Source organism: Microtus ochrogaster, chromosome 7 (assembly GCF_000317375.1).
Source record: "Microtus ochrogaster isolate Prairie Vole_2 chromosome 7, MicOch1.0, whole genome shotgun sequence".
Taxonomy (NCBI): Eukaryota; Metazoa; Chordata; class Mammalia; order Rodentia; family Cricetidae; genus Microtus; species Microtus ochrogaster.
The window spans coordinates 21999189-22021508 of record NC_022014.1 but is presented as its reverse complement, the minus strand read 5'-3'; the positions used below and the strand labels follow the sequence as shown (position 1 = coordinate 22021508).

The 22320-nt window shown below is 43.8% G+C and overlaps 1 protein-coding gene across 1 annotated transcript in view; it reads right to left on the bottom strand.

Annotated features, from left to right (window-relative positions):
* Positions 1-1135: 1135 nt before the first annotated feature.
* The window catches only part of Efcab5 (EF-hand calcium binding domain 5), a 105186-nt gene continuing 84001 nt past the window's right edge, over positions 1136-22320 (bottom strand). The window contains exons 19-23 of the mRNA XM_005349504.3: positions 19412-19512; positions 17729-17982; positions 16001-16287; positions 15577-15673; positions 1136-1665 (exon numbers count right to left, since the gene is read on the bottom strand). Of these exons, the coding sequence (XP_005349561.1) occupies positions 1487-1665; positions 15577-15673; positions 16001-16287; positions 17729-17982; positions 19412-19512 (918 nt within the window). The 3' untranslated portion in view covers positions 1136-1486. The remainder of the gene's footprint in view (positions 1666-15576; positions 15674-16000; positions 16288-17728; positions 17983-19411; positions 19513-22320) is intronic.

The following is a 22320-nucleotide window of genomic DNA, read 5'->3' as shown; positions in this document are numbered from 1 at the left end:
TTCGCAAATTTTATTAAAAATGGAGTTTGTCATCAGATATCTTATTGCAAAGATGAAATCTCACAATGCACCAATAAAGTTTGCTGTAATAACAAGCTTTGAAAAAATATAAATTCTTTTGTAGTTATAGAACTTGAGAAGTTTTTGTTATTAAAATTGATGTTTTCTTTATTCGATGAGTCATGGACAAACATTTTCCCACAAAAAAAATTCTGTTCATTAAAATGATATCTGTGGCAGGGCACATGCTTATACTCACAACACTCAGAATGCTGAGGCAGGGGGATCAGGAGTTCCAGGCTAGCCTCAGAAATACAGAGAGACTCTGTCTCAAACAAACAGTAATATAAAGGTGACTTCTGGATTTTCACGGAAAGGAGAGGTGAAGAAGGGATGAATGGGGAGGCCCAGAAATGTGAGCCTATTTCCACGTTGACCAAAGGTCAGAGAGTTGGAACTTACCTCTAGTTCTTTCAAGGTTATTGTGCTTCTACCACAAAGGAAGGTTCCACCTGGTTGTAACTCAGAGCGTTCTGCTCTCTCAAGGTGATTGTCAACAGGTGAGGCTAATAGCCAGCCCTTGTGCTCCAGGAATCGAGGAGATCTGTTCCCACCTAAAACTAGAGTCTAAGGATCCAACTAAGTTCCAGTTCCCTTTATGGAGATAACTTGGAATTCTACACAGGGAGTGGTTTGCCTACAGAATGTTTTGGTCTAGGGTGTAAACGTGACTTGTTTTGTTCTAGCAACAGAATTTATTTAACTATAGATTTTATTAACTATAAATGTAACCCACGACTTTCAATTGGTCTGTTCATTTCCTTGTATCATGTTAATGCAGTCTTTTGTCTTACTCCTTTTAGGGTCAGGGGTATTTTAAGCAGTTGGAAATTAAACGCAGGTGAACTGGAATTCCCTCCCGATACTATCCTATATGTTTCTCCATTTTATTATTTTCATTTACATCTTTATATTATTTACTATATTTCTAAATTTCCACGCCTCTACCCTGGCAAGAGGTATTTTTGTCGGCTGGTCCCCGACAGATGGAGAAGTAGTGTTTGGATAGTCTTTGAAAAATTCTAAAAACAGTTACAAGTCCACTTCTTAAAATCTTTATTGTTTGGTACTCTTTTGATGTAAAAGCTGCCATTTCTGCACCCAGGCTCTCCAGTATTCATTATTTTGATATTTAAAAGAATAAGAAGCAATTTCCCAAACAGCCATTGTAGTCTCAGATCGGATAGAAAGCTCAGACTGGAAGGGAGTTTTTGAATACATTCTGGTACATATTCAGGTCCGTGTGGCTACGGCCACCATAACTGCATACTCTTTAGATTAACTTCTCCTTAGGTAGGCCTTTTGGTTTTACAGAGTGCTGAAGTAAATGCCAGGGAGCAGAAGTGTCTATGGGGCGTTCCTTTCCAGTTGACAACTGTTCCTTATTAACAGCTTTGGCCACGCGTCCTAAATATAACACCAGTCCTTAACTTTTCTCTGAGAATTTTGCACAAGCAGAGGTATCACTCTTCTTGGGCAATGGAGGTAAAATACAACTATTTTGTTTGTCTCTTAGCTCCATGAGAGTTAAACAAATGTGTAACCAGTGGTACAGGAGTTCAATGACAAGATTGCCAAATTTCCATACTTCAATTCGAGAATGACCTGCATCAAGAAAGGAAAAGTTAGTATAGGTAATATTGTACTTTAATTATTATGAAATAAATTAAAATATGATTAAAATTTATGAACTATGTTGTGAGTCAAAATCATAATAGCATCTCACTTATATATTTAATTATAAGAGAGATAGAATTTAATATTTTCATTTAATGGAATAATACATAGCAGTGAATAGTGAAAGAATTTATATATATAAATTATAATTATATATATAAATTTTATATATACATATATACACACACATAATGTGTAGAATCTTATACATATTTGGGTATAACTCTTAAAAGTTTAAAAATCTGTAAGGTTTACAAATTCATAAAGCTATAGTAAAAGCAAGCCAGGCAGTGGTGGCATAGCCTTTAATCCCAGCACTCAGGAGGCAGATTTCCGTGTTCAGGCCAGCCTGATCTACAGAGCGAGTTCCAGAATGGCCAGAGCTACACAGAGAAACCATGTCTTGAAAAACCAAAAGGACAAACAAGCAAAAAAGATATAGTAAAAGGAATAAATCAGGCGTGAAATTATAAGCGTCAAATTTATGATCGCATTACGAGAAAAAGAGAATAGGCCCAGAAGAGGTGGAAAGTTTCAAAGATACAGTCCATATCTTTAAAAACCTCAGATTCAGATGGGCGTGGTGATCATCCCTACAACCCCAGCTGCCCGGCAGGCTGAAGCAGGAAGATTGCTAGTCTGAGGCTAGTCTAGGCTAGAGAATGATTTTGAACAGGGCCCAAGTGAGACCCTGTTGTAAACTAAAACTAAAAAGGGCTGAGGGTAGAGCTAAGGGGTTGAGTGCCTGCTTAGCATGAAGCCCTAGGTCACTGGCCGCACTGGAAAACAAAGTAACATGAACTGAACTCAAACAAGGCATGCTAAGGTTGGGCATATTAGTTCATAATGAATACTACTATATTTTAAATATTCTTTAAAAATTGTTTCAAATCATATAGTTTGTCGTGTGAATGCTAATTGGTATTAATAAAAACCCATAGCAGGGCAGGGCTGGCGCATGCCTTCAGGTTGCGTTAGTCTAACTGGGCCTGGGCTCAGGCGAAGACCTGCTGATTTGAGTTGAACAAACCGTTATATACACACAAAAAACCGCGAGAGGGTGTTAAACATCACTATCCAAGAGTATCTTAACCATAATCTCAATTATCTGCTAGACTTTTAAGATAGATATTTTTATTACATCTTGTTTACTGGTGTGTGTGTGTGTGTGTGTGTGTGTGTGTGTGTCACCAGAGGACAAACTTGTAGGCATTCTCTCCTTCCAACATGTGTGACCCAGGGACCAAATTTAAGTTGCTTGCTTGGTGACAGGGACCTTTAATCACGGAGCCATCTTTTGCACAGACTCCAGAATATATGTATTGTCTTGTCTCCTACCAATACAAGCAGCAAGTTTCCCTGAGTCAGGCTTGTTTTTATCTTGGTTTTGAAAGAACCTCTACAAGCTACGGTGCAGCATATACCAGAGAAGCCCCTGCAATGCGGAAACATTCACAAGTCTTCATTTTTGTTTGAAGCTGACTTTAAAACATATGGATGCAATTAATTGTCTAATGTTCTCTTTACACACACATACATACACACACACACACACACACACACACACACTCCCTCACCCCCCCCCATAAGCACTGTTTTTTTCTCATTCAATTGTAAGTGTTCAATAAATGTTGAATTGAAACAACATTAAATTAAGGAATAATTTAATTTCTTTATTTCAAGTCCTAAAAGTTTTTCCAGATTACAGCTCAATAATATTAGTGACAATTAGAATAAGAACAAGAACGGATGCTAGCCATGAGAACACAGTAGGAATATCTGATTCATCTCACTTTATGGGTAATTCTAGACCAATACAAATACCAACTTCAAACCCTGAGTGCGCATTTGTTATCATTGATCCCTCTTTGTGCTAATTAACTTCCTGGAAACGTTACAAAGAGATATTACCGATTTCCAAAGATTACTCTGATTATCTTAATGTTCCAGTGTTATGAATCTAAATTAAATAAGAGTCAAGTTCATCCCAGGACACTCCTAGTACCCATCCCAACGAATTTCCTGAGATAAGACAGCTTGGTTCTGTCTTTCCCAAATCCTTGACGAGGGCTCAGCTGCATCAGTGGTTGTTGATCTGGGCTGAACATCCCAATGTGCAGACCCCTGTCTGCCACCATCACTAAACCAGTCACCGTCTCCATGGAGATTCAAGGACAGGAGGACGGCGAGAGAGCAGAGCGCGCTCCCTTTTACAAGCCTCTGTTGCTTATGTTCCGTTTTATTGTTACCAGGACAAAAGCTCCGAACCTGTTTCCCTGTCGTTTCCAGAGATGGATGTATTATTTACAGGGCCCTATTGAGCCCTCTGAGGAAGCCTCCTGCAGCTGCTACCTTTAACCATTACCATTGGCTGCCACCGCCCTCTTGCGGTAGACAGGCGCCTGGTCGTCACAGCTTGGCAGACACCCCACACCGACCCTCATGGCAGTTCTCAAGAGAAGTCTACTTTTATTTCTTCTATGAATCTACGAAATTATGAGCATTCTGATTTGCCTTAGCAATGCTTACAGTGATCTTTAAACTAACTTTAAGCTCTAAGAATTTCAGAGTGAGACTTTGACTATGTACAGGGATGTATTCAGAAAGCATTTATTATGGTATTTTTAGGTCCCATTTTAATCAAACTTTTAATTACACAGGGAATTCATTATGCTGGAAACATCAGGCTATAAAAAGCATGTTTTAAAATTAAACCTCAATTTGTGGGTCTCTGCTTTAACACTGGATTAATTAAGCTAAATCCTCCGGGAAGCATAGACAATTAGTAAAAACAGGCAAAGCAAAAAGAATGAAGTATTTAACTTCAAGTTTAAAAGCTGAACGGCTTCCTTCAATGACAACGAAGCCAGGACCAGAAGTATTCCTTGACAGTGTCCCTTCTCCATCTGCTCCTATAGTTTGAATTCTCTGTTTCTATTGCTTCACGTTCCCTAAGTCTTTTTAAAATTTAGCATTACTGCCGGCCACGACAAGCTGAGGTCTGTCCAGCAACGCACACTGGAAAGATGTGCAGGCAAGCTGCAGCTGTTCTCACATCAGCACGGCGAACTTTGTGGTGACAGTTGGGCACTTGATGCGTTGCTGTTGATTGGCTGTCATCCCAGAGGCAGACACCTCCCGAGCCGCACATGAAATGAGTGGTGTGGTGTTGAACAAGGAGGAAATCCCAGGTTTTGATTTATTACGGCTGAGGAGGAGTTTGTTCCAGGATGAGTCACGAGTCCTTGCAAGCAAACAGTTCTGCTCCTGTCGTGAGCGTTATTGCTGCACATTCCGGGCTTTTTCACAGTGCAGCCATGATTCAAATGTGTGAATTTTGGTCAGTGTAATTTTTTAAATAATATTTTTATTCATTATTTGGAAATTTCACATCATGAACACCCAGCACACTCACTTCCCAGTCCTCTCAGGTCCACCCAACCCCACCTTTGAGACCTCCCCCCCCCCAAAAAAAAAGAAGAAAAAGCAAGCAAACAAACAAGTCCAATTTGTGTTGCCTGTATACCCACTGGAGCATGGTTAAACTCCCTGTGGTCAGCCCTTAAAGAAAGCAGTCCTTCCCACCACCCTACCCCTGCCGGAAGCCATCAGTTGTGGACAGCTACACTTCAGCATCCTTATCACAATTTTTAGGAGTTCTCTTAGATGGCTTTCTGCTTGGGCTGCTACTGTTTTGAGGGGGTGGGGTTCTCACAGAAGCATTTATGTCCATCTGTCTCAACTGTGAGTCTGCAGTCATCAATACCATGGCAGAAAGTCGCTTGCTTGTGGGAGCGTAGGTCATGGTTACACATGGCTTATGGCCACGGCTCAGATCACAGACATCCACATGGTCTCCAGCATCGGCATGTGCCATGAACCTTAGCATGGTCACCAGTGGCAGGTACAGACCATGAATATCAACATGGCCCTCTGCCACATTGTGGTCCATAAATGCCATCATAGCTCTCAGCAGCGGCACGGGCCAAGGACGTCAACGTGGCCTCAGGTGGCAGCACGGCCCATGGACATCATCATAGTTTCAAGCTGCAGCACAGATCACAGACACCCACAAGGCCTTCGGTGGTAACAGACCTTGGCTGCAAAGGGACCACAGACCCAGACATAGCCTCTGCTGGTAGTATGGTCCCAGACATCACCATGGCCTCAGGTGGCAGTGCAGGCCACTCACACCCAGATGGCTCAGTCAGTGTAGTTTATCTTTACAGAAATTCATGGTTCAGTGGGATAACTTCCGGCCTTTTGGTGACATACTCCAGGCAAACCTGCGGCCATGCTCCCTTTGTGGCAAGACATTCAAAGAACTGTCTTCACTTCCCCCCTTGGTGAACCATCTGTGGCAGTTTGAGTGTAGCTGGCACCATAAGCTCATTGGGAGTGACACTATTAGGAGGTGTGGCTTTGCTGGAGTAGGTGTGGCCTTGGTGGAGGAAATACATCACTGTGGAGCTTTGAGGTCTCCTATGCTCAAGATATGCCCAGTGTCTCAGACTACTTCCTGTTACCTGCAGGTCAAGATGTAGGAACTCCCAGTTCCTTCTCCAGCACCCTGTCTCCTCATATGCTGCCATGTCCACTGTGATGATAATGGACTGAACTGTAAACTGCCCCATTAAATGTTTTGCCTTTATAAGAGTTGTTGTGGTTATGATATCTCTTCACAGCAATAGAAACCCTAACTAAGACAGAAGCTGGTACCAGGAACTGAGGTATTGCTGTGATAGGCCTGACCATGTTTTTGTTTGGAGGAATGTGAACTCTGATACTTTGAGTTAGAAAAGCAGTGAAAAGCTTTAAGTGCTGCTCAATGGACCTTATTAATAGGAGCAGGGAGACAGTGGGGCTGAGTTTGCTTTAACTGTGGGGGGCTGGCTCAAGAGGATAAGAATATTAGTATGTGGACTAGTGATTATTCTCATTATATTTCGGTGAAGAACGTGGCTGCTTTTTGCCTTTGTCTGAAGAGTCTGCCTGAGGCTAAAGTGAAGAGATTTGGATTAATTCCCTTGGCAAAGAAAATCTTGAAACAGCCTAGTGTTCTCTCTGTTGTGTGGTTATTAATAGTCACACTTCTGAAGATTTATAATGAGCAAGGAAAAATACAAAATGTACGATTTGAGGAGAAAAGGGGCGCTAGAAAGTGAAATAGAGCTAAATCCTGAGTACTAGGAGATCAACAGATCAATAAATAGAATACAGGCAGTGGTAACCTCAGGGCAAGATACCACCAAGATAAGTTTCCAACTTACAAGAAAGAATTAAAAGAAAAACTTAGAGCCAGCTGTGGTAGTACACATCTTTAATCCCAACCTTCAGAGGCAACGAATCTCTTAATTCAAGGCCAGCTTGGTCTACAGACTGAAATCCAGGAAAGCTGAGTTTAAGCAGTGAAAAACCATGGGAAACAGAAAGCTGGTGAAGATGTAATTGAATAAGGGGGGCCGTGTTTCAGTCCCAGCAAGCAGCACAACTTGTTTCTGGCTTTAGAGACAAGGAGAGAAGAAAGGGGCTATGGAATCTTCCTCCATGACTAAGGAAAGCTGTTGAGGCCAGGCATGTGTCAGGGGTATCCCTGAATTTCCCAGGGAGGCCATTGTGTGAAGCTGTGAAGGAGAAGCCTGCATTGCCTTGGAGACCCCAAGGTGTTAGAGATGCCAGAGTCATGGGATACTGTTGAGGCAAGCTACTAACAGGGAGCGGAACCAGCCCAAGAAAGAAAGCGCGTTGCAGTCAACAAAACTGAAAATAGTTGGTGATTTGAAGAGAACAGAACCCAAGTCCTCTGCTCCTAACCGCTGAGCTCCATTCATCTCCTCTCCAGCCCCTTCACCTTGTTAGCTTTTATTTTTTTATTTTTTATTTTGAGACAGGGTTTCTCTGTAGCTTTGGAGCCTGTCCTGGAACTAGCTCTGTAGACCAGGCTGGCCTCGATCTCACAGAGATCCATCTGCCTCTGCCTCCTGAGTGCTGGGATTAAAGGCGTGTGACACCACTGCCTGTCAACTTTTAGTTTTTAAAATAGGTGGGTGCACCTGTGGAAGCATGCGTGTGGAGGCCAGAGGATAGGGCTTGGTCCTTACAAGACTTGGTCATCTCCTTCTATCTTTGCGTCCTGGGGATTGAACTCAGGATTGACATCGAGATGCAGGGTTTGGAGTTTGCCCAGCTGTTTTTCAGTCTTGCTTTAGTCCAGCACTTCCTCACTATGCTCCCTTCCCTATGTTTGGAATGGAAATATGTGATCTTGGTTTTGGTTTTTATTTTATAGGAGATTATGGCTAAGAGACTGCATGAATCTCAGAAGAAATTTAAACTTTGGACTTTAAAATACTGTTGAGACTGTGATAGACTATGGAAACTTTTGACGTTGGACTAAATGCATTTTGCACTATGATATTGTTACATGGGGGCCAGGGAGTGCAATGTGGTAGTTTGAATGTAATTGCCCTCCATAAGCTCATTGGGAGTGTCATTATTAAGATGTGTGGCTTTGCTGGAGTAGGCGTGGTCTTGCTTAAGGAAGTATGTCATTGTAGGGGTGGGCTTTGAGGTCTTTTATGCTCAAGATATGTCCAGTGTCTCAGCCCACTTCCTGTTGCCTGCAGGTCAAGATGTAGGACTCTCAGCTCCTTCTCCAGCACCATGTCTACCTGCACGCCACCATGTCCAACCGTGATGATAATGGACTAGACCTCTGAAAATGTAAACCACCCCAATTAAATGTTTTTGCTTTATAAGAGTTGCCGTGGTCATGCTGTCTCTTCAGGACAATATAACTAAGACATCATCTATTGGCCAACAAATCTCAATTTTACATCCCCACCTAGAGCTCTCTCCAAAATCTGAGTTCTTTCTCTAGCTACCCACTCACATTTCTGCTCACAGCCCAATAGATGCCCCAACTTCAGCATGCCAAATGTGAACGCTTTAAGAATATTTACCTCATTTATTTATGTGTGTGCATACATGTGCCTGTGTATGTGCAAGTGAGAGCCCACAGAGGTCAGAATAGGGCATCGAATCCCTAGGAACTGGAGTTCCAGGTGGTTGTGAGCTACCAGATGTTGCTGCTGGGAACTAAACTCCAGCCCTCCGCAAGAGCAGCCAGTACTCTTTCTGCATGCGAATGCATCTGAGCCACCTTTCCAGCCCCCAAACTTGAACTCTTCCTCTTTCCCCACCCAGTCTCTTCCCTGTAGTGCTCTCTGATTTCACTAATGGCTCGCATTCTTCCAAACCACAGTCAACTATGGCTCTTGCTTTGTTCACACTTCACATCCAAACTGTGGAGTTCATGTTGGGTCTAACCAGAGTCTGTACTATGTATACCTCTGACCACTTTTCACTGTCTCTGTCGGGTCCACTCCTGTTTGAATCCCTGCAGCAGCTCCTCTGATTGTTTTCTTTGACAGCAGCGCCCCCCACCCCCAAAAGCCTTTTCATCACAAAAGCAGAATGTTATTTCTTCCCTCCCCTCTTCCCCCTCTTTCTTTCTTTCTTTCTTTCTTTCTTTCTTTCTTTCTTTCTTTCTTTCTTTCCTTCCTTCCTTCCTTCTTTCTTTCTTTCTTTCTTTCTTTCTTTCTTTCTTTCTTTCTTTCTTTCTTTCTTTCTTTCTTTTTTTAGTGGGATCTTACAAGGTCTTGGGTAGCCTGGCACTCACTGTATATATAGACCAGGTTAGCCTTGAACTCACATAGGTCTGTCTGACTGCCTTCCAAAATTTGGAATTAAAAATGGGCATTGCTATGCTCAGTTCCTTATATTTATTTATTTTATTTACTTTTTTTTCCAAGATTTATTTTATTATGTATACAGTGTTCCTCCTGCATGTACACCTCTATGCCAGAAGAGGGCACCAGACCTCATTACAGATGGCTATGGGCCATTATGTGGTTGCTGGGAATTGAACTCGGGACCTCTGTTATATAGGGTCTTGCCGTGTAACTCAGGTTGACTTTTGAACTCATAATCCTTCTACCTTAGCCTTTGAGTGCTAGAAGTATGAGCCACTATCCGGGCCATCAGAGTGATTCTTTCAGAGGATAAGCCGTGTCATGAAATACTTTCTGCTTTCTCATATTATGGTGGTGTGATTGGTTAAGTCCACTCCCCAAGCCATCACTTCACCTTATAAGTATCTCTAATTCTCTTACTCTGCTCCCGACACAGTGTCCTCTAGACTATTTCAACACATGGCATACTCCTGCCTTCTGCGGCCTTGGCATTGACTCTTTGCCCTGCCTGAAGCACACTCTTTACAAGTTATCTATATAGCTGATTTCCTCACTTAAATTCCGCCTTCTGACGAGGTCTGTCTGACTGTTAACATCTGCACTGCCTCGTTCAACAAGCCCTTAGGTGGGAGCCACAGCACCACCTAAGAGAAAACAAAATTCTGCCCCATGCTTCCTCCCTGTCTCCCTCGAATGCGCACAACTGCCTTACTCTGCATACTTAGATCAACTTTTGATTTTAGCATGCCCAGATCAACTTACTGCATATCCCAGGAGCCTCTCAGGACTCACACGGTGTCTAGATGCTGTTTAGGAAAGAGAGTTCGTAGGAATCCACCTCATAGTACAGCCCAGGGGGACTTCTCCCACTTCTAGAAATATCTCAGATAACACAGAGAGTTTCAGAGTGCCGCATTAGAACGAGCTGAGTGGCAGTTCGCTGATGACAATGGGGAGTACACTAAGATGTATTCTAAATATGGAGGCCCTGCTGACTTCCCCGTTAGGCTCTAGGACCTGGGAGAGTAAGCTGCTTCCTCTCCAGGCAGTAACCAAGAATCTTGTCACACAGGAAGCCGACAGCTCAAGATAAAGAGCTCAAAGAGGCGTAGAAACCGAAAGTGATTCCATTCATACAGGAATCATTTAATCTGAGACAGAGATCCAAACACCAAAAGAGAAAGGAAGAGGAGAAACCCCAGGAAGGAGAAGACTTCAGGGTGCAATTACCAACGCCCTCGGAGACCTAAGCAAAATGTCAACCAGAGGCTGGAGAAAGCAAAGGCTTAGAGAACAGCAATGCAGGTGCTTTCAGACATCAAACACACATACCTCCCCCATCAGCAGAACTGGCAGAGGAGACCGAATTTATCAGCATGTAAAGCAAAAAGGTAAAAAGATGGAAAATAGGATGGAAAATGAGACATTAGTTAGCTCGTTAGCTTCATGCAAACCAATAAGAGATCTGTGGAGCTGTACTCCAGCCACTAAAACTAGGATTTTGAAGACTGAGTCTAGGATAAGCAAAGTCTGGAAAATGTGTTACAAAGAAGGACGATAGGAAAGGGAGAGGAGGGTCACCATCAGCCTCCAGGTCACCTGTCCTGGGTAAGTGCACTGGCCTGCAGCGGGCTGAGCAGAGAAAAGGCACGCCAAGAAAAAGATGCCCCGCCCCTTCTAAACTGACGCAGCTTCAAGCAAAGGCATACAGCTCAGTGAGTGAAATCCAGGTTCAATTTAGCTGCCATTTGCCTCCTCAGTGGGGCACCTCTGGGCAGTGCACAACTTGCACGCTGCGGTGGCAACGTTGACACTCTGTAGGCATCTAGGAGGCGAGGACCCGGATTTCACAATTGAAATGGCCCAGCAAACACCTGGAACATTGAGTGAAGACAGCCACGTCAAGGCTCATCATTGGGAAATTTCACAACCTTGGGAATAAAGGGACGATGCTAGAGCTTCTGGGGAGAAGCAAAGCAAAGGTAACGTTTGCAAGATCAGAAACAAGAAATGCCTCCAACACCTCACTAGCTACCTTGGAAGTTAAAAGGCTATGCAGACATTTCCACAGAAGCGAAACAGAGAGCTATCATATGCCCGAGCGATTTCACTCCTAACTAAGGCCTCTGACCAGGAGAACAGAATATGCACATTCAAAATAAAAAAACAAAAGCAAAACAGTAAACAAATGTTCCTGGAAACACAATTCCAAGAGCCAAAACCAAAAATCCCTGAGGCTCATGAACTGATAATTGGATAAATGAAATACAGCTTATCAATATGTAGTCATAAGAAAGAAACAAACAATTAATACACACTAAAATGTAAGCGAGTCCTGAAAACACTACAGTGTGTGAAAGGAACCAGACACAAAAGGGCACCTATTACCTAATCGCATTGCTATCAAAGGCTGGAGATGGGCATGCGCAGACAGAAGGCAGACCAGCAGTTGCCAGGCTAGCGAGGGAGGCGTGCTAACGGGGCTACAGCTCTGTGTGAAAATGTCATCAAACTAGGTAGTGGTGAGGATTGCACAATTCGCTGTGTTTGCCAATCACTGACCTGTGTATTCCAGAAGGGTGTGCTGTGCGATTTATGTTGATTTTTCTTTTCTCCTTTCCTTTTTCCTTTTTTTTTCTTTTCTTTTTCTCTTTCTTTTTTTATAGACAGGAGTTCATATACTCTAGGCTGGCTCGAACTTGTTATATAACTGAGGGTGACCTTGGCTTAAGATTCCTCTGCCTTGGGCTGGAGAGATGGCTGAGAGGTGAAGAGCACTGGCTGCTCTTTCAGAGGTCCCTCGTTCAATTCCCAGTACCTACATGGTGGCTCACACCCATCTATAGTGAGATCCGGTGCCCTCTTCTGGAAACATCCTCCAGACGTAACAGCTGATACACAGATGAACTCACAGAGCCTGTAATAGCACACACAGACTGAGGTTCAAGCTAGATAAAATTCTAGCACTGAGAGGAGAACACAGACACAAAGTCCCATCCCTAGCCAAAAAGCTACTTGCAAGTGACACCTTACAGAAAAGAGAGAATGTTTTCTCCAATGGGATGTCAACCACACCCCAGGCTCCACGCCCTGCCTAGCAGCCCCAATCCCAGGCACTGCAGAAACCCGCTGGATAGGAGCTTTCTTCAAAGTTACAAGAAGGCCACCCAGATTTTTGGATGACAGTTGGCCCTGCCAAAAGGATCCTCTCCCGACACAAACAGGAAGCTGTGCCCAAAGAACACGTCCTCTTCCCTTAAACACGAAGCTCAGACTTCCTTGATATAACTTCATCTAAATGAGAGAGGACTGATGTCCGGTGACCTTTGTCACCTATGAACTTTGTGGATTGCTATAGAGATTGATAACATGAAGGGGTTGCTGGTTGCATGAAAGGGAAGCCTGTTGGGTTTTGGCTGTGTCCCATTCTGTTACTTGAAGTTCTCAGTCCTGCCACCTGAGGGCACTATTGGAAAGCAAAACGCCCCGGGCAGTCCTTTCGTGGTCAAGGCGGTTGAGAGAGGATAGGTGAGTTCAAAGTCGGGGTAAGGGGTGAAAATTTGCATGTGTTCTGAGCAGAGCCTGCACTAGCAGGTGGCTCTAACAAGCAAATCTGAGGCAGAGCCTAAAGAGATGCCTTTGAGACAACGGTGCCACGCCACAGAAGGAGCCTTTTGCGTCTCCCTGGGTGGAGGATGGGCTTATTAAGGGTGCAGCTGCAAGGTGCAACGGCAAGGCCTGCTCTTTATCCTGATTCCTTATGATAGAGGGACTGGACTGAAGGCTGCTAGGTGCCTATGCTTTTGTCTAAGAAGGGGAACATCCCTCAGGAATACAAGGAACCCGGCAGCAAGGTCTGCTCCTAGGTTGAGGGAGGTGTCAGGTTGGTGGAGACCAAAGAGGATTTGATCCCATACGGGAGGTGGTGCTGCAGTTCATGGAGGGTGTTCATTCTCTCGGAAAGGAGGAACCAGAGATTGGAGACAGGGGACTGAGGTTGGAGCTAGGCATCCTGGGGACACAGATACAGACTTCTCCGGACTTTCAAGTCCTCAAATATAGAATAAGTATATGAAAGTATACAGTGGATGGGTTGTAATCCTAGCCCCTCAGAAGACACAAGGCAGGAGCCGGGCGATGGTGGCGCACGCCTTTAATCCCAGCACTCGGGAGGCAGAGGCAGGCGGATCTCTGTGAGTTCGAGACCAGCCTGGTCTACAGAGCTAGTTCCAGGACAGGCTCCAAAGCCACAGAGAAACCCTGTCTCGAAAAAAACAAAAAAAAAAACAAAAAAAAAAAAAGAAGACACAAGGCAGGAGGATCACAAGTTCAAGGTCTGCCTGGGCTATGGAGTTAAAAAACAGTCTAGGCATCTTAGTGAGACTGTCTCAAAACAAAAAGTAAAGAGGGGAAGGGGTGTAGTTTAGAGGTAGAGTGCTTGCCTAGCATGTTCAATATTTAGTCTCTCTCTCTCTCTCTCTCTCTCTCTCTCTCTCTCTCTCTCACACACACACACACACACACACAGAAGTGCGCACACTCAGCAGACAGTGGACAGTGACCAGGTTTGTTATTGCGGTTACTGATTCCCTTGAACAAAACTTTGAATCAGGCCTGTGGCACCCGTGAAGAGACTCCCAGGAATGAGCTACTGTTGCCCATGTAGCATCCCAAAGAGGAGTTCTATGCTGGACTCACATTACTCAAGGAACACATTAGTTCTTCCTGAGTCTCGTGTCCTCTGCTATTCCCAAGCACACTCAAACTCCTGGGAGCACTTCACTTTCCTAGCAACATCTCCGTGACACCCATCCACCCAGCTCAGGGCTCTGCCACCCCTGTGCGTACAGTCTGAGGTCTGCGGCTATCCTCCCTGCCCTGGCCTTTGTCTCTCCCTCCCTTGTCCCAGGGGTCTCTTAGATCTGTGCCTCTCAACCTAAACTATCACAGAAGCCTGGAAGTGTCTGGTTTGGTGGAATCAGAGAGAAGGGAGGAGAGGGGAAGGAGAGGAACTGATCGGGAGTCCAGAGAAGTCTACAGCTCTGCCTAGCTCCAGGCTCGGTTCTCCCACCCCATCCCCACTACTGGTTTTTTCTTTTGGAGAGACTTCACAGAGCGTTATTTCTGTTGACCATTTGGGGTGTTTTTTTGTTTGGTTTGTTTTGGAGTCAGAGTCTCTGTGCAGTATTGACTGGCTGGCCATAGTCCAGACTGGCCTTGAGCTTGCAGATCTTTCTGCTTCTGTCTAATCAGTGATTAGTTTTTCCTAAATTGCAAGGAGGAAAACGCATTCTTTCCTTAGTTCTCTTGCACACACGGTGCAGGAATGTGCCTTTGTATTTGTGCCTTTGCTTTTAGACATGGCTGATTCTCTGGGGCAGGTTCCTAGTTACCTCCAACCCGAGAGCCTCCTTCTCACTCTGCAGTCTCGCTGGCTCCTCTCTGAAAGGCTAGTATCACCAGCTTCTGTACACTAGTGCTCTTTAAAATGTTTTTGTTCCTTATTGGAGCTAAAAGTAGAAGACTTCTTGCCTAATGTTCCAATCCTCACTGCAGCTCCTGTTTGCTTGCTTTGAGATGAGGGTCTTGTAGTGTCTGGCTGCCCTGAGCGTCTGGACTGAAGTGATTGTCCTGCCTCAGCTCCCTCGGTAGTGAGATGTTAACAAATTTTGAGTAGTGTAGTCTTGTAATGAATACATTTTGAGGAAGGAGCACACATGGAACTCGCTCTGTAGACCAGGCTGGCCTAGAACTCAGAGATCTTCCTGTCTCTGCCTCCCGAGTGCTGGGATTAAAGGCACATGCCACTACCGCCCAGCTCACCTTTAAATTCTTTTTTTTTATAGTTACATTTTTATTTATTTATTTACTGTGTGTAGGTATGGTTCCTTTAAATTCTTAACGTGTGGCACAGACACCTTAGGGGATCGAGCAAATTGTTGATTGTATCCTTCTTTTTAGAAAACTCATAAACATTTTTATTTTCATGTAAATTCACTTGAAGAACCATTTGTTTCGCTATAATGGAATCTCTCACAGTTTTTGTTCTATTGGTATACATTTACATTACTAGGCAGACCCTTACCTTGGATGTAGTTCATAATAAGCTGTACATTAACCTTCACATTGCTAGCAGTTGGATCAAACACACAAAGATCTTCAACTAAGTACTTGTTAATGTACTGCGAACAAAGAACGAAAGAAAGTTCCATCATCACCAGCAGAAACACAGGGCCCAGCTCACCGGCTTACACAACTCTGCAGGGGACATTCTCAACTGGCAGGACGATTTAGCTTTGGGGTGTGTAGTCTGGGGAGAGGGCTTGTGAGAAAGGATACAAAACACAGGCTTAGAGATGTCAGCTGTGTCGTCTGGGAACACAGAGGTGGGCTAGAGGATGTCTTTACTATGAGAAGGTTCCTGCATCTTGTATACCTGTGAGTTGTGCCATTATAATTTGTAGACAAAAAAAAGCTCCAAAACTCACAAAAAGAACACCCCAACTCACAAACTTCCATTTTTCCCACTCTTCCAAGTCATGGGAAGATTCTATCTCCTGCTGAGAAAACAAGATCACTCCTTTCAGGATGTCGTGCACAAGGACCACATTGGCTTCTATATCCTGGGACTCGAGGTCTTGGAAGTACGTCGAGTCCGTGTGAGGTTTGTGCTCATACAGCAGCAACGACACAAAGTCCATGGACGTGAGGAGCTGGAGGCATTCCCGAAGCTCCTGCAGCATGGTGCGGAAGAAGAGAATTCCTGCCCGCGTGACTTCTCCCGTCTTCTCCATCTCTGCAATTACACACATTCTAATTGCATATACTATTCTTTCACAGGATTCTGAGTATAGTATAATATAAATTATAAAATAGTATGAACTTTTTTTTTCAGGCAAAAGAGAACCATGTCTCATGATTTTAAGCAATGTTGGTTTCTCTAATCATGAGATAAAAAGCAAAAATAGAATTATATCTGATGGAATTAAAAACTGAAAAAAACCTTCAGAAATCTGAGTTTTATAGTTAGGATTTAGTTTGAAGACTATAATTATATTGTCCTTTGAATATATATGTAACACATATATATGTTTGTACATATACTCACACACACACTCTTTTGTGGGACTAGGGCTGATCCCTACTTCTTTGGTGAGACATAGGAATTAAAGGAATAGAGTTCTTATTCTTGTTGTTCCTGGTACCACAGATCTATAATCCCAGCTATGTGGAAGGCTGAGGCTGGGGGATTTTGAGTTCAAGGTGTTCCATAAACTTTATAGTACGTTCAAGGCTGGCTTGGGCGATGTAGTGAAACTTTGTCTCAAAATAAAAATTAAAAATAGGACTAGGGACATAGCTTAGTGGTAGAGAGCCTGGTTTGTCTCTGGGGTTAATCCCAGGGTTTCAGACAGAAGCTGTTAGGTCTCAGGATCTGCACACACTGAACATTTACAGGACGTGGTTTTTGTTTTTCATTCCCCCCTTCCCTCCTTTATTTTCTTTATCATCTTAAGTGATCCTCCTGCATTAGCCTCTCAAGTAGCTGGGATCACAGGCTGGTGTCGCCACACTTGGCCTTCTTGTATCACACTCTATATAACAGCTACAAATCGATCCACTTTAATCCCGCACACTGTGGCTAAATCTATTCAGTTCACTCTAGCTGAGGGGTTTTTGCAAGCCTTCTTCTCAGTCACTCTCTAAGACGATGTTGTGCTAAGAGTAGCCTAGGGTACATAGAGTCACGAGGACTCGGGGACTGGTCTTGGCCCAGCCAGCGGCTTGTTATTGAACCTTGGAAAAAAGCACTTTAGGTTTGTAGGTTTCAGCTCTTTAATCTGTAAAGTAAGATGTTCAAATTAAGCCAAAACCAAGTTTGAGTCCAGTCTTACCATTTATTGTTTGTTTTTACTGAACCTCACTTCCTGCACCTGTGAAATGGGCTATGACTATTGCCCTCCTAAGATTATGGCAAAGGCAAGGAGAGTGCCTATTTTAAATGTTTTACAGCAGATGGGACATCTCACCGTCTAAGCTAAGGTCCTGAGAGGATGGTGTATTGGCTATGTATGGTCTATAACCCTATAGACCATGCATACCCATCAGGGAAGCCTGCACAAGGGCATTTTTTCACATGGAAAGATCTACATAGTGGAAACTACGGCTTTCACCTCAGTATCTGTGATTCCCTCCCAGCAAACCACACCTCCAGACTGTTAGCATAGCCACAATACCTATGACCTCATTCTTCATGATTTCTCCAGAGAATTCGCCCAGTATTTCATCGGAGGCGTTTTGGATCATCTTCATCATTTTCTGCAGATCTTTGTACTCTTGATACACCAGCATCCTTGTTTGGCCAATGTTAACATCGAGGACTCCCATAGCTTCTCTTGTTCTTTCGCGAAGCGGAATTGCAATGTGGGTTTCTCCACTGGTAGAAGCCAAAATAACTTCTGAAGTGTCTATGCACTTAAAGAGGAAATCTCTGAAACCAAACCAAATACGTACAGGCCTATTACACGCCGGCCTGCTCACAACATTCCACCACTAGACTCAATTTCTCTCTTACGTCTTCCTTGCCCCAGTGCGCCCACCATTGCTCTTTCACCTGCCTGGAGTGCTGCGCCCATCAGTTTCACACGGCTGTCCTTGGCTCAGCTCAGTTGGATGTTTCTCTTCATGAACAACCCTTCAGCAGAGAGCCTTCCCTGACAAGTGTTTGGGTGGATGCTTCACCTTAGCCCCTGGCATCCATATACCCAAAGAATCTGGTACGTTTGGATGGAAAGTTCCATTCCAAGCCCCCTCCCCTGGGAGTCGCCTCAGTCCAGACTCCAGCTCCGAGAAAGCCCAACAAATGATGACCCCTCCCCAGAGATGCTCAAGACCATTCCCATAGGGCATTTAAACTGCCCCCCCAAACAAACACATGGTTTCCTGGTCTTCCCCTCCTCGTCTCCTCTCTGGTGGGCTGGAAGGCCACCAGGGAGCATTGGTATCCATTAAACCCGTTTGATTAGGTCTGATTTTGATTATTGCGTCTGCAGAGAGGTTTATGGGGTGCAGAGACTTCAACAATCTCACCTAAGGTAGCAGCCCCAGGTCGTTCTGCTTCACTGCTAACACAGGGTAGCTGCAGTTATCTGAAGGTGGCTTGTCTGTTTGGCTGTTTTTTAATGTGCTGAAAGTCTAGAAGGTGTTAAGTGAGTGCTGGAAGGCTCCCTGAAAGCAGTGCTCACTGGAGAAACCAGGGGACTGAGGAAGCAGGCTTAGGCAGATTGGGAAAATCTAAGGAAGTGCAGATCCAGTCTGTCCAGTCTAGCCCCAAGGAGGAGAAACAAGATGTCCACTATACCAAAGACTAAGTCTTATTTCGAGGCGTGTGTGTGTGCATGTGTGTGCGTGTGTGTGCGTGTGTGTGCATGTGTGTGCATGTGTGTGTGTCCTAGCACTAGTCTGTCATTGGCTGCCAGCTGCTCTAGGTGTATGGTGGGGATCTGGGGTGGGAGAGTTCAGGGAAATCTTGGGTAACTCCTAAGGGGCTCTAATCACTTAAGGGCCCTTCCTTAGAGAAAGTTTCTGGCAGGGAAGCTGCGGCGTGGCCAGAGGCATGCCGAGCAGGGGAGCCGAGCAGGGTGGCTGCAATGCCTGCTTCCGTGAGAGACTGAGAGATTTTTATGGAAATGTAGTAGCCGTCTCCTCCAGTGAGGCAGACGCTCTTTTCCATGTGCTGCCTTCCCTGTTTGCGCTAGAGATGAGAAGAACACATGTATTCTAATCTTCATAGGACTGTGGACAAAATAAGTGTTGTCTGGTAAATTTAAAAAATAATAAATGGGCTATTAGGACAGGTATGCTAATAAAGGCAGAAGCAGTGTTTTCCGATCCGCGATCATGCCAGGTGTGGCTTATACCTGAAGATGCACGACTTCCTGGAGATGGTTGGGGGTTCTGCATGGATTTCTGTTAGGCCCAGATACTCTGTAACCATCATTTTGCGTAAAACATAGCCTTCCTGAGAAAGAGAAAGTGATCTCGTTAGAAAGCAGTAATTGGACCTTCTGGGGTGGGACAAAGAGAGGAAAGAAGGGAAGTTTAGGTGAGTTCTGGCTTTAAGGATATTGACATTGTGCACATTCTGGGCCATTAAAAAACAACATCCCAAAAGGGAAATTTTAATAAGATTATTATTTTTTTTTTGATTTTCGAGACAGGGTTTCTCTTGTGATTTTGGAGTCTGTCCTGGAACTAGCTCTTCTAGACCAGGCTGGTCTCGAACTCACAGAGATCCGCCTGCCTCTGCCTCCCGAGTGCTGGGATTAAAGGCGTGCACCACCACTGCCCGGCTAAGATTATTTTAATACATAATTTTTTATATTTGAAAAAGCTGTATGTTTAGCTATTTTCTTCTTGTCTGTTTTGTTTTGAGACAGGGTCTCACTGTGTTACTTTGGTTGGGACTTACTATGTAGACCAGGCTGGCCTTGAATTCATGAAGATCCGCCTGCCTCTGCCTTTCCAGGGCTGGAATTAAAGGCCTGTGTCACCACACTGGGCATTTCTTTTTTTTTAAGATTTATTTTATTTTTAATTATGTATATCTATGTGTGGGTATGTACCTATGAGTGAAGAGGCCTTCAGAGGCCAGAGGCATCAGATCCCCTGAAGCTGGAGTTACAGGTGATTGTGAGCCATCCGATGTGGGTTCTGGGAATTGAACTCCTGTCCTTTGCGAGAGCAGGGTGCATCCTTCACCACTGAGCCATCTCTCCAGCATAAAGTTCGCTTCTTGATAAGCTTTTCTTCGTGTGGCTTTTAGGACCCCGCTCTCCACTCTCCCCTGGTTCTCCTCCTCCCATGCCATGATTCTTTCTCGTTCTCCTCGTTCATCTTTACTTCCCTTACTTCTAAGCAGTTCTCAACTTTTAGCCTCTTCAATGTACGTCACAACCTCCAAATGTAGTGGTGGGGGAGTCACATAAAATTTCATCATTAAATGTTTCTGGATGTGCAACGACCTTCAATTAGCTAAGAATCAAAATGACTGAGATGTTTCCAGCAGCCTTTGCCCATTTGCATCATGTGACACGGAACATGTGCACCGTGTCATGCCATACCTCACCAAGGAGCACCGCCTGAGACACCCTGGCTCAGATTCAAGACTACTGTGTCATTAACCACAGTTACTTCCTTATATACACAGAATAATCTGCTTGCAGAAGGGTAATGGTTGGACTGGAGAAAACAAAGACTTATTTATGTATCTATCTCTCATATATTATTCCGTGACCTAGCTTTCCCTCCCTTCTCTGCTCCCTGTCCCTCCCTGTCACCTTCCCTCTCCTCCAGATCCATTCCTCCTTCATTTCCTTTCAGAAAAGGACAGGCCACCCAGGGATATAAACCAAGCATGGCATATCAAAGTGCAATAAAACTGGGCACCTCCCTTAATATTAAGGCCGGATAAGGCAACTTAGTAGGAGAAAAAGGATCCTAAAAGCAGGCAAAAGAGTCAGATACAGCCCCCACTCCCACAGTTAGGAGTCCCACAAGAAGACCGAGCTACAGAACCATAATATATATATGCAGAGGGCTTAGGTCCGACCCGTGCAGGCTCCCTGGTTGTTGGTTCAATCTCTTTTAGGCCCTGTGGGCACTGAATGGTTGGTTCTGTGTGTTTTCTTGTGGTGTCCTTGACCCCTTGATGGTGTCGTTTGCATTACAGAAGCTTTTCAGTTTCATGAGGTCTCATTTATTAATTGTCCATTCTAGTGCCTGAGACAACAGTGTTCTATTCAGGAAATTGTCTCCTGTGCCAATGCATTCAAGGCTATTCCCCACTTTCTCTTCTGTCAGGTTCAGTGTATCTGGTTTTATGTTGAAGTCTTCTATCTACCTGGACTTGAGTTTTGTGCAGCGTGATAGATATGGATCCATTTTCATTCTTCTACATGCTAAAATTCAGTTAGACCAGAACCATTTGTTGAAGATGCTTTCTTTTTTCCATTGTATATTTCTGACATCTTTATCAAAAATCAGTTATCTATGGGTACGTGGGTTTACAGCTGGGTCTTTGATTCGATTCCATTGATCAACCTATCTGCTGTTATGCCAATACCATGCAGTTCTTATTACTATAGCTCTGCAGTACAGTTTGAAATCGGGTGGTGAAACCTCCAGAAATTCTTTTATTGTACAAGACTGAAACAAAGACTTTAAGTATTTCCCTCCCATTGCTCCTTGGCATACAAGGATTGAATTAGTGTATCGTGGATTATGTTGTGTTAGAATATTTGATTTTAGAAATTGCTGTTTGAATTGCTCATTTGAGTTTCATGAAAATTGTTACATAAATTTTAATTTGGGAATAGGATGGAATTATCAACAAACTTCTGCCTTTAGTACTTGGAATAAAGCAGCGTTTTTAGAATTGATGGTTATAAAATCAACACCTCAATCAATTCTGAAAACTGTTAAAGATGTTCTCTATACTACAGCATCAAATCTTCAGCAAAGATTCTAATTCTTTATTTAAAGTAACCAAACAGATCCATCTAACTAGTTTACAATTTCCTTTTTCTTTCATAATTTTACATAAGATTATAACATAAGAATCTTTAAAAATAAATTTATTATTAGTAAGCACTGGATTTGTAAACCTATTTTTCATATTTATTGGGTTATATAAAAAATCTTGGGCAAGGGGGCTGGAGAAATGGCTCAGTGATTTAAGAGCATTGCCTGCTCTTCCAAAGGTCCTGAGTTCAATTCCCAGCAACCACATGGTGGCTCACAACCATCTGTAATGAGGTCTGGTGCCCTC